At 36.3% G+C, this 11,176-nt stretch overlaps 2 protein-coding genes across 4 annotated transcripts; one reads left to right on the forward strand and one right to left on the reverse strand.

Moving 5' to 3' along the window:
- The first annotated feature begins 5,058 nt into the window (after positions 1-5,058).
- Positions 5,059-9,288, forward strand: LOC110922512. 3 transcript variants are annotated; one of them, XR_002583215.2, is made up of 6 exons: positions 5,059-5,185; positions 5,865-6,894; positions 7,161-7,337; positions 7,512-8,003; positions 8,326-8,381; positions 8,975-9,241. XR_002583215.2 is itself a non-coding variant. In XM_035986646.1 (5 exons), exons 2-4 carry the CDS (start codon positions 6,553-6,555, stop codon positions 7,995-7,997), a joined length of 1,005 nt encoding a protein of 334 aa, XP_035842539.1. In that variant the 5' UTR covers positions 5,063-5,185; positions 5,865-6,552; the 3' UTR covers positions 7,998-8,003; positions 8,326-9,288. The 3 variants fall into 3 exon arrangements, 2 of the variants coding, with proteins under 2 accessions (XP_035842539.1, XP_022022494.1); XM_035986646.1 differs by having other exon boundaries at positions 5,063-5,185; positions 8,326-9,288; XM_022166802.2 differs by lacking the exon at positions 8,326-8,381 and having other exon boundaries at positions 5,063-5,185.
- A 466-nt stretch (positions 9,289-9,754) lies between these two features.
- LOC110921451 lies at positions 9,755-10,950 on the reverse strand. Its single transcript, XM_022165772.2, has 3 exons — positions 10,818-10,950; positions 10,677-10,746; positions 9,755-10,125 (listed from the first exon to the last, which is right to left on the reverse strand). Exons 1-3 carry the CDS (start codon positions 10,902-10,904, stop codon positions 9,959-9,961), a joined length of 324 nt encoding a protein of 107 aa, XP_022021464.1. The 5' UTR covers positions 10,905-10,950; the 3' UTR covers positions 9,755-9,958.
- Positions 10,951-11,176: the final 226 nt, after the last annotated feature.

An 11,176-nucleotide genomic window follows, 5' to 3' on the forward strand; every position in this document is an offset into this window, starting at 1 on the left:
ACTGTTCAGTTCCAAGTTTTAACAGGTTTCGAGCTTTAAAGTCGGATTGAAACTGTTGGATTTGTTCCAAGTTGTTCCGAGTTTTAAGTTTTAATAAGTATGTGTTATTAAAATTTGGTTCCGAGTTTTTTGTTCTGGGTTTCTTCAGACCTTCCTTTATTTCCTTGCTTGTTTCGAATTCCTTTGTACTCTAAGTACTGCCCAATGATTTGATCCGAGGTTTCAAGAGCTTCTGGGTTTTTACGAGTTCCGAATTTTCTAGAATTCCGGGTTACCCGGGGTACCGGATTTTTAGCTAAATTTAGAAGTTAGTGTTGTTCGGAAGTTTCGAGTTGTGCATGTTCCGAGTTTTTCTAGTTATTCCGGGTTACCTGGGGTACCGGATAACTAACTAAGAGTCAGAATTATGTGTAGTTTGGAAACTTAAAGTCAGTTTCGGATTATCGAAAAGTTTTATGGTACTTATGTTGTTTGGATCAAGTGAGGAGGTGAAGAGAATAAGACTTGCTTGGATTTTTTTTGTATTGTTTACAAAGATAAAGGGGGAGTAAAAATTTTGAAATTCCTATTTTCTTTGTAAACCAAAAGCTCGTGGTGCTACATCGAAACAAGTTCATGTTTACTATCTTTGAGATTAACTTAGTGTTAATCTTACTGGTGGCGAAGTGTTTATAACATGAAGCAAGTTAGAGCTAGTGTATGATTGAGTTTTGTCAAGTTTGTTCGAGGTTTAATCAAGTGTTAACGTGATGAAGCAAATTGTTCGTCTGGCAACTAGTTGAAGGTCATGCCTTTATCGTATGCCGGTTAGAGTAGAGAAGATTAGTCTTATTGGTACCTCTTCCAAGTTGGTGACTGATCGGATTCTCGAAATAGGGGTTCTTACATTGAGGGGGAGATCAGAGACGAAAGTCATCGGGTAATTGGTGGATTTGTGAAGATACGAGATTGGATCTTGAAGATTCGAGATGAAATGATTTCAGACACTCGGTTGAAGACTCTGATCAAGATGGTGGATGTACTTTTACAAAGTTCAGTTTGTTATTAACTTATCGAACTGAGCTTCATGTCTTTGTGAAATTTGAAGTTTTTGATGTTAGGCATTGGAAATCCGACGTTTCGTTCTTCTACCGGTTAAGTTTGAAGATTAATGTATCGAGCGATATTCTTACATGCGGTTGTAGGTCGGTTCGCGTTAACTTGATTCGGGAGTAGTTTGAGGGGGAGGATCTGCAGTGTTTGATGTCGGATTCTTCGGGTTTCTCAAAGCGACCATTTAAGTGATCGTCAGCAAGTCTTTAATTAGAAGGGTTGAAGATCACTGTGCTTTGCCGGAAAGATCAAGTCTCAGCCAAAATTGAAAGCATGCATGATATCATCAGTCAAGGGGGAGTCTGTAAGCGCAGTATCCGTTGACTGAAGATATCAATGCCACACAGAACTGATGCAACAGTTAAGGGGGAGACTGTAAGTGCAGTTTCTGCCGGGTAACTGTCGCTTATCAGTTCTGTGTCAACCAAAGCAAAAGTCCAAGTTAAAGTCAATGATAATGAAGATTATCAATTACTGAAGGCATTCCGGACGACTTTCTAGTGTTTCGGATTATTGTATTGATTTGTATCCCGGACAATGTGTTTTGTCCGGGTTTAGTCCCTAGCCTATATATATGTGTGTGTTGTATAGGATTAGGGCAAACATTGAGAGAAAGAACCCTTGAGTGCTTGGTGCACCTCTCACAAGATCCTACATATTCTCCATCACTGTGTGTATTCTAGAGAAAGAGGGAGACTATGTGTTAGTGAGAGAAAGCTAGGTTTAGATCTTTGTGATCTAAACCAGCTTGTAGATGATGTATACTCCTTTGGTTTGTGTAATCTGTGATGACTGATTCATCAATAAAGAGATTCATCTTCTACATATTTCTATCTTGTCCATATTTTGTTCTTCATGTCTTGAATCAAGTGCAATGTTTGATGTTCGTCATCGATCCGGGGCCTTAACACTTTAAGAAATAACACAATTCAACATTTCATAAAACAGTTGCCGTTTAAAAACGTGAAGACGAATCCTTTCGCGGAAGCTTGAATCTTGATTGTGTTCGGTTCTTTATCGAGCTTGATCGTCCACCGGCACTGCATATTAAACCTACATTTTATTCAAACGATTAGAAATCAAAGCATTTGAACAAAAGAATTAGACATAAGAAATTATTATTATTTTTTACAGCCCTTTCACCCGGCCGTGTCAAATGTTCACCCGGCCATGCCAGCTAAACATGTGTTTTTCACAGAACCTTCACCCGGCCGTGTCAACTCTGCACTTTTCCCAGCCATTAGTTCTTACTGAAACAGACATAACTCTCTCATTTTTTATCCGTTTTGCGTCACGTTTTTTCCTACATGATCGTAAATTTATCCTCCATCACATGGAATTAAAATCCGACATCCGGATTAACAAAATTTGAGACTTTTAAGCCTTCGGCTTATTACCTTTTTACCAATTTTGACCCGTTCATAATTTTTATCAAACACAAAAACTAGTTCATTGCATACAAGTTATCATGAACCTCATCTTATATCAGTTTTCTATTATTCAAGGTCCAAACCATGGGTTTCTTATGTATTCTTGACCCGTTTTCGCTCATATGCTTATTTTGACCCGTTAAGGGTATTTAGGCATATTTTAAGCATGAATCGCTTTCGTTTGTTTCTAGCTTCATATTTCCACATTTCTTATCAAATGATCTTCCACCACAACTACATTTGTGGTGGATTTGATGTGGTGATCTATATATTCCAAGTTTTACCACTCGAATTATCATTTTACGGCAAGGACTCATATAGAGTCATTTGACCCAAAGATTCACATCTTTCGCTTTTTATACTTATTCTAAGTATTTATATGATTATAGAACTCATTACCAAACAACCTTTAAGGGTCGTTTGCTCAATTTAGCTTACAAGGGCATTTTGGCCCATTTTAGTCTTTCATTTACGATGAAGGACTTTTGAAAGCTTGTTTGACCCAACATCTACGCGTTGCGGGGCGTCAAGACGAAAATTTCTTAGTTTCATAACATGCACGCATGTATTTTAGTTTCTTATACATACTACTAATAACACGATCTATAAAAAAAATCAAGTCAACCAATTAAATCAAAACACTATCATAGTTTTGCTAAAAAAAACTAAAACGATGGCAAACCTTTAATTGTGAGTTGGGGGCAAAATAGTAATTTGTCAGAACCAATGAGCGAGTGCTAGACACCTGGTTGACACAAAAGTTAAATTGAGTCAACGAAGTAAAATAAAAACTACTATAGTTTTGCAAAAAAAAAAAAAACCTAAAGCAATGGCAAGACTACAAATTTTAACTTGAGGCAAAATCGTAATTTTTTTAGCTAATTTTAAGCTGAGGCTAAATTCGTAACTTTAAGCTGGGGGCAAAATCATAACTTTATTTTGAACTGGGGCAAAATAATAGTTTTGAACTAACGACAAAATCGTAATTATGAACTCATGGCGCAATCGTAATTTTTGAAAAGGGGGCAAAATCATATTTTTGAACTGAGGGGAAATCGTAATTTTTAGCTAGGGAGGAAAAAACTAAAACAATGGTAAGACTACAAATTTTAGCTGAGGCAAAATCGTAATTTTTTAAATGAGGGAAAACTCATAATTTTATACTGGGGGCAAATTCATAATTTTTAGGTAGGTCAAAACCATAATTTTATTTTGAACTGAGGCAAAATTATAGTTTTGAACTAAGGGCAATATCGTAATTTTGAGCTTCGACCATTGGCATAAATTTATTTTTGAAAAAGGGGCAAATTCATATTTTTGAACAAAGGGCAAAATCGTAACTTTAAGCTAGGGGCAAAAACATAACTTTATTTTATACGTAAATTGATTAGACCAATGAGATTATCTATTTATATTAAAAACTAAAAATAAAAAAAATAAAAAAAGGGCCACCGCCCTTTTCCACCAATTGGAGGGCGGAACTATTGCTGCAAAGCTTTTTTGTATATGTAGGTAACTAGTTGATGCCTCGTCCGCGTTGCGGGGCGATAGCCGAATAATTCTCAATCAATTAAAAAAACACAACTATAATTTTTGCTAGGAAAAAAAAAACAAAAATGATGATAAGACCGTTATTTTGGGCTCAGGGCAAAACTGTAATTTTTCAGGACTAATGAGCCAGTGTTAGGCAGCTCATAGACACGAAAAAAAATTAAATCGAGTAAACAAATTAATACAAAAAACTTTATAGTTTTGCTAAAAAAACTAAAACAATGGGAAAAACGTAATTTTTAACTGAGGGCGAAATCATAATTTTAATTTAGGGATAAAATCGTAAATTAAATGGGCCAATGGGGGAGTTCCAGTAAGCTGCTGGCATGACTTTAATTTTACACTGGGGGCAAAATTGTAATTTCAACAGGAAAACAAACAAAAACGATGGACAAAAAGTAAATTTAATTTGAGGGTAAAATCGTAACTTGGCTGTGAGAAAAAAACTAATGGCAAAACTATAAATTTATACGGGACAAAATCGTAATTTTGAACTGAGGGCAAAATTGGAATTTTTAGCTGAAAAGGGTATAGATTGTCAAAGGTTGAAGGGTGATGGTGGCGGTGGTGGATGAGGTTGAAGATGATGATGGGGGGGGGGGGAGTGGTTGCGTTTTTTCCGACGGGGTTAGATGGTGGTGAAAGGTGGAGTGGTAAATATCAAGGAAGATGAAGAGGGTGGGGTGGGGGGTGGGTGGTGGGTCCACATAATTTTTAAGTATTAATTATATTTCTTTTAACTTTTTAGTTATTAATTTAACAAGGGCATTTTGGTCATTTCACACCAACTTAACACGAAAAACTAACCTCCATCCGCTTTAGGGACTATTTGAGAATGAATGTGCAAAAGTTAAGAAATATAGCTGTAATTTTAGAAGTGTAGGGAGTATAGATGAAAACAGAGCAAACTACAGGACTATTCAGACATTTTACTCTTAATTTAAAGTGAAGTATGGCTAAAAGAGCAAGGCCTTAGAGATTTCTTATGACTTATTGGGCTTAATTGAAAACTAACATGGGCTAATTCCAATCAACCCTAACGAACCCTAACTCTCAAAATCGATTGTGTTCGTATGTAATCAACCTACCGCTATTCGACGCCCACGATAATCGTAAGTCTCCTCTGTTTGAAATGCATCGTCTCCTCTTTGTTAATTGTTGATCAACATAACATTAATTTTAGGGGTTTTTATTTTTATTTTGAGTTTGACACATGATTTTACGCTCACTTGTTATAGTTGTATGGACGCTAGTATAAACTGATCATCCATGCATTTACATTGTAAATTCATCCCGTGTTAGCTTGTATGAGGGTCCATTTTGTAATAATTACAAGTAGAGGGGTGTTAATTGTAGTGTCAACTAACTCTATGCAAAAGTTAGTTAGTGGCATTTGGGGGTGGGATAAGGCTTTGGGCCCATTAGGTCCTGGGTTCGGTTCTCACAAAAGGGGGTTTTTCCCAGATTTATTGGATTTCCTCCTGAATTGGTGTATAGGCATTATAGCCTAGTGGAGATGGATATGATCGGATGGTTCTACTGGTGGCACGATGATACTCCAGTGGTCCGTCAGTGATCCTGATTTGCCGTTCAAAAAAGAAAAAAAAGATCTGTATGCAAAAGTTTAAAGAAAGTTCTCTCTTTAGATTCTTTTTTTCCTTTCCTAACTTTTTTGTTAGTGTTGTTGTCTTATACTAATTCCTTGGAAATTGGTGAAAGTATATTGCAACTTGTATTCTGAGTGTTTAGTTTGTCCTATGTCCTAAACATTGCGCGCAATCAAATTTGCAGCTTCTGGAGAAGACATGATGCTCGTGGTTTAGCAACGGAAAAGATAGCGACATACGTTGAGTTAGGAGAGAATGGATTCCAGGCATGGTAAAGTTAGAATGAAAGTAGAAGGTGATAGACTAAGCACCTTGCCAGACGATCTTATCCATAAAATCCTCTCTTTCATTGACATTAAACATGCGATCAGAACAAGTGCTTTGTCATCTAGATGGAGGTATATTTGGACTTCAATGCCTTGTCTTAGTTTCTCAAATGAGCATTTCCATTCATTGCCCGAGTTCTCCGAATTTGTTACACATGTTCTGTCTGCCCGAAACAATCAAACGGAAGTGCATTCTGTCAAGCTCGCTTTTCGTGGAAAGGCTAGCCAGCCGTTTGTAAAAAGAATTTTGAACTATGCATTCTCCCACAATGTCCAACAACTGAATATCACTTTCTTCAGTTTCTTGCATGAAGATTATATGACCAAAACCTATCTTTCTGCATTTAGTTCTCAGTCTCTTAAAAATCTCACTCTGTCTAGGTGTGGTTGTGCTTGCAAAGATTTCATCACCAACTCACCTACTTGGTATCTGCCAGCTTTAACAACATTGAATCTCCATCATTGCTCATTCTTTGGTGAGAAATTCCTGGTCTTTTCTCCAACTGTGCAAACTTGAAGAATCTCACCTTAAAGAATTTCAATACGATGAAATTGCATGGTTTTAATATAATTCATCCTAGACTATCTAGTCTAACACTTGAAGATGGTGGTATTGATGTCAATGTGGCTACGCCTCGACTTAAGAATCTCACTGTGATAAACTGGTCAAGGATGCTTTTGGTTGATGCACCCGATCTTGCCTCCTTGCATTATAAAGATCATCATGGTAAACTTTTGAAGTTTTCTACTGAGCTTCGTCACTTGGAGAAGGTGGTTGTATGTATTCAATGTTCCAATGAAGATAAGGAATATACTCGTAACATTGTTTGTCTTCTTCAACAGCTCCGTAGTGTCAAATTTCTTACACTTAACTTGGAACTTGTCAAGGTATGCTGGTATTGGTCGTTAATATATGTCATGCGCATTTAACAAAGATTTTTTAAATAAACAACAGAAATATCATTGTTTTTTTGCAAACAACAATAGAAAGGGGTATAATGAGAGTGCTTACACGAGTTTATTGCTTCCATTTTACTACTCTACTTACATGGCTACTAAGAAACAATTACTCAGGAAAATAGACTTTATTTTTATCTTTACTCATATATGGGAGATTTAATTAAATTATTCCACTTTTTTAATTCTTTTGACAGTGTCTTTCTTCATCGGTGGAATTAATTTCACATCAACCTTCGCCATTTACTAACTTAAAGAGTTTAAAGATTTATCCAGCTGATGTTTCCAAGCCAGAAGTAACCATGTATACTGAAGTTAAAAACTATTTGCTAGGTAGTTCTCAAGGTGCCACCTTCACATTGGTTTCATATGAGGTATGCACATCACGAAGTGCATGTTATCTTCCATACATTTTACTTATCGCTCTGCTGTTTCTAAAGTGAACCATCAATTTTGCAAGAAATGGCATTTAATATATGAGATTTTAATGATAAATGGACACTATCTATATTTTCATGCTTATCATATGATACATGGAAACCATGCAGGAGGTTAGAGCTGTGATGGATGTTACATCAGCACGAAACCTTATGACAAAATTGAAGGTGCTACTAGATCAATGGCAAGAATATAGTGAAACTAAGATGGCTCATATAGAGCAAGACGAGGCACCAATGGAGACGGTACATGAGCAAGTGAAAGTGGAAGAACAGACAGACACGAAAATGAAGTGGCATTTTGGGGGAAGAATGGCACAAATCAAAAGCTATTGGGGAGATCTGAATGATCAGTGTGAGAAAGCGTCTAATAATATGGGCCTCATAAGTTCAATGTTGCAAGAGACTATAGAAGTAATGACAAGGCTGCCTACATCACATCAGGCTAAGTTGCAAGAAAGGTTTTTTGGTTTGTCTGCAGAGGCTGAGACTATCATGGAAGGTGTGATGGATCGCATGAAGATCCTATTTGATAAGAGGCCGAGCCATTCAAATGTCTACTTTCATGAACTTGCAGCATCACAATCGCTTTCTTGACAAATTGTAAGCTCTTGACTTCCCATACACTAACATCTGAATCTAGTAACTGTTTCACATCAAAAGAGAAGTAAAAATATAAAAAAGGTTTGCTTGGTGGATGCTAAGTTGCATTGCCTGTGTTTTATGTTGGACCAGTTCAAATTTAACCTTCAGGCTTTAGCCCTTCAGTTTTACTGTATTAAGTTGCCAAATTACATAACAGCTCTTGAATGAAGTTTTTGAAAATGACTAAACAAGCCCTTATGTTTTATAGAACTTGTATTTTTAACCCTTTGATAATGATATTTTTCATCTGTATTAATTTTTCCTTCGTTATGTTTTAAAGCGAACCACCGGTTTCTACAAGAAAGGACGGCTAATATAGGAGCTTATGATTTTTAGGTCGGGCAAGTTCAAATCCCATCTTCAGTAAATTAATTTTCTTTTATTAGGTTGCCAATTTTTTACTTAATAGCTCAAACCTTTAATTTTTTTTTTTTGATAATGGGAGCCAAACAAGCTCTCAAGTTTTATGAAGTTGTATTTGTAACCCTTTCATATTTTCCACACTACTAGAAAACTGCTACTATTCTCACGTCAATTTCCGTGGGAAATCCGTGGGTAACTGCGTTTACCCACGGATTTCCCACGAAAATGGGCCGTAGGAATCCCGTCGGGAATTGCCGACACTTTTCCTACGCATAACGATTCCTACGAATTTCTGACTAATGGTTAAAATGAAAACGGATTTCGTGAGAGATCTGTCGGAATTTTCCTACATTTTTCCTACGCAAACCAATTTGTCGTTTTTTTGTGGCTTTTTTTGTCACAAAACTAAGACCCTTTCTAATACGTCGGAATTTCGTAGGAAATGTGTCGCCATTTTCATTCGTAGGAAATTTTGGTAGGAATAATAGCAGTTTTCTAGTAGTGCCAGTTTTCCTACCCTATTTGGTCTTTTATACTGCTTTCATGTTTCATCTCCATGTTAATAGCGGGCTAGAGCTATGGTCGGCAACCCTTTTGGAGCAATTTGGGATGGTGAAGTGACGTTATATATTTTTTGTGCTTGTGAACTTATTATATCTTAAGACATGTTTTCTTTTGCTACTACTGCTACCGTACGTAGGAATTTACCTATATGAAAGGCTTAAATGGTTCTTGTAATTAAGTCTACTGGCACTCTTACTGATCTTTGGTTTGTAATATCTTCAGTTATGGTACTTACCTATATGAAAGGCTTAAATGGTTTTTGTAATTAAGTCTACATTTCCATCTTTTGAGTGTATGCTGTAACTTTTTGGGGGAACTGTAATTATTAACGTTATTAATGTTTATTTAGTGTAGGCTTTGAGAATTTACTTTTTAAAAGGTTAGACCCAGCATTGGTGATGGTCTAAGAGTTAAGACTAAGTGTGTGGGGCACTGTGCGCGGAGCACCTGAATCCTCACATAAAACTTTAATCAACTGGTTCCATTTTGCCAAAGATCAAAAGATGAATTGTTAATTTTTTAAAATATAGACGAAAATTATTATAGCATTACAAGTTCAAAAGTATGTCTTTCAATTGCAAGGCGTTGTTTCTCATTTCTAATTCACTTAGGGGGATCCGCGACACCTGGATATGGGGTAGCGGGTACCCCTTACCCGCAGGCGCACACCGTGAAAGCTGGTGCACGAAGTGTATTTCTAAAATACTTTTCATGTTCAGACATGTTGTTGAGCCAAAGGTCTCCGTGAAAGCTGTCGAATTAAAAAGGACCATACCACAAGATTTGACTATTTTGCTTTTTTTTTGGGATATTTAATAGCATAACATTAACCTGCTAACACAATTAACCACACAACTAACACCCTAAACATAACATAACGGGTGGAATTAGCTTGAATTTAAGATAATAATATTACACAAAAAGGAAAACAACAGTTCATTCTACGTTATTCTTTTATTGTTGTTGGCCTCGCGTCAACCTAGCATTCACACCACCCTACATGTCTCATCTACCTCTTCGCAGCGTTTCTGACAAAGAAATTCTAACTCCCAACATTCAAAGGTGCCCCAATCTACCTCGCAGCAATACGCTGTTTTACGAAGATTATTTTGTCTTGTTAGTTGTTTTGTCTCCTTGATATCACCTCTGCTTCCTACAAACAGATTTGTACATGTTTTATGCTAATAGCTGTTAAAAAAAGCCCCAAATAGGTAAATATTTTTGTTGATTGTCATTCTGTGAGTAATCTAATTTTACTTTGGGTAGTAAAATAAAAGAAAAGTATAAATTAGGTAAAAAAATTAAAAGGAATATAGAAAAGTACCCAAATAGGTAAATCTTTTTCAAAGTACTCAAATAGGTAAATACTTTTTGTATCTACACTAGTTTGGGAAAAAAACTCGTTAAAAAAATGCATGCTTGCTACTCAGGGCTAAAACCCCCTTTTCAGCAGCCCTATAAGGCATAGGAGGGGTTATGTGACAAGTGACAAAATGTGTAAGAGTGAGTGGTTATATAACTTGAGTGTGTAATGCAACTATACGAGCATATGACCCGCATAATCCCATACAACCGACCAAAAACGGTTATACGACCCACATTATCCCATACGACCCCCCGTATACAAGCAGTTAGTGTGTAAAAAAAAAAAATAGACTTTGGTGTGCCAGATTAGCCGGAGCATTGTAATAATAATAATTTTACCAGAATGATTATCTCCTTTCTTCTCAGAGACGATCCAACTACCCTCAAAGAAGAACTTGTCGTACATTATCTACAAAAATAAAATAAAATAAAATAAATGAGCTACTGATTCACACACATGCATCAAATTACTTCACTTACAGCAGCAGCAGCATCAGAAGAAGCGTAAATCTGTGAAACTAAACAGCAAAAGATGAGAAGAAAACAACAAGACTGCAAAGAACGCATCTCCCTTCTCACTTAAATTATCAAAATTCAAGTCGATTTGTTGGAGAAGATCTTGTGAGTCCATATATAGAGACCAGAGTCATCTAGATAGGAGCTGTATCGAACCAGCTAGTTAGCATTTGACACTTGTAGGAAATCACAAAAGTTGTCAGTCAGTACGATTTGAGGATAATGTTTTGGGTTGAATTAATTAGAAAATCACAGAAGTTTTACAATATTCACCTTTGTTAATTTAAAATATTACATTTTGCCACAGACCAAAAAACGAATTG

This window comes from Helianthus annuus, chromosome 17 (assembly GCF_002127325.2).
Source record: "Helianthus annuus cultivar XRQ/B chromosome 17, HanXRQr2.0-SUNRISE, whole genome shotgun sequence".
In the NCBI taxonomy this organism is placed as follows: domain Eukaryota; kingdom Viridiplantae; phylum Streptophyta; class Magnoliopsida; order Asterales; family Asteraceae; genus Helianthus; species Helianthus annuus.

Bases quoted from the DNA above. Each gene is read 5' to 3' on its own strand.
- LOC110921451 (XM_022165772.2), bottom strand. From the start codon at position 10,904: ATGCGTTCTTTGCAGTCTTGTTGTTTTCTTCTCATCTTTTGCTGTTTA. The intron at 10,747-10,817 runs GTAAGTGAAGTA...TTATTTTTGTAG, and splicing joins CTTCTGATGCTGCTGCTGCT to ATAATGTACGACAAGTTCTT. The intron at 10,126-10,676 runs GTAAAATTATTA...ATCTGTTTGTAG, and splicing joins GAAAGGAGATAATCATTCTG to GAAGCAGAGGTGATATCAAG.
- LOC110922512 (XM_035986646.1), top strand. From the start codon at position 6,553: ATGAAATTGCATGGTTTTAATATAATTCATCCTAGACTATCTAGTCTA. The intron at 6,895-7,160 runs GTATGCTGGTAT...TTCTTTTGACAG, and splicing joins TTAACTTGGAACTTGTCAAG to TGTCTTTCTTCATCGGTGGA. The intron at 7,338-7,511 runs GTATGCACATCA...GAAACCATGCAG, and splicing joins TCACATTGGTTTCATATGAG to GAGGTTAGAGCTGTGATGGA.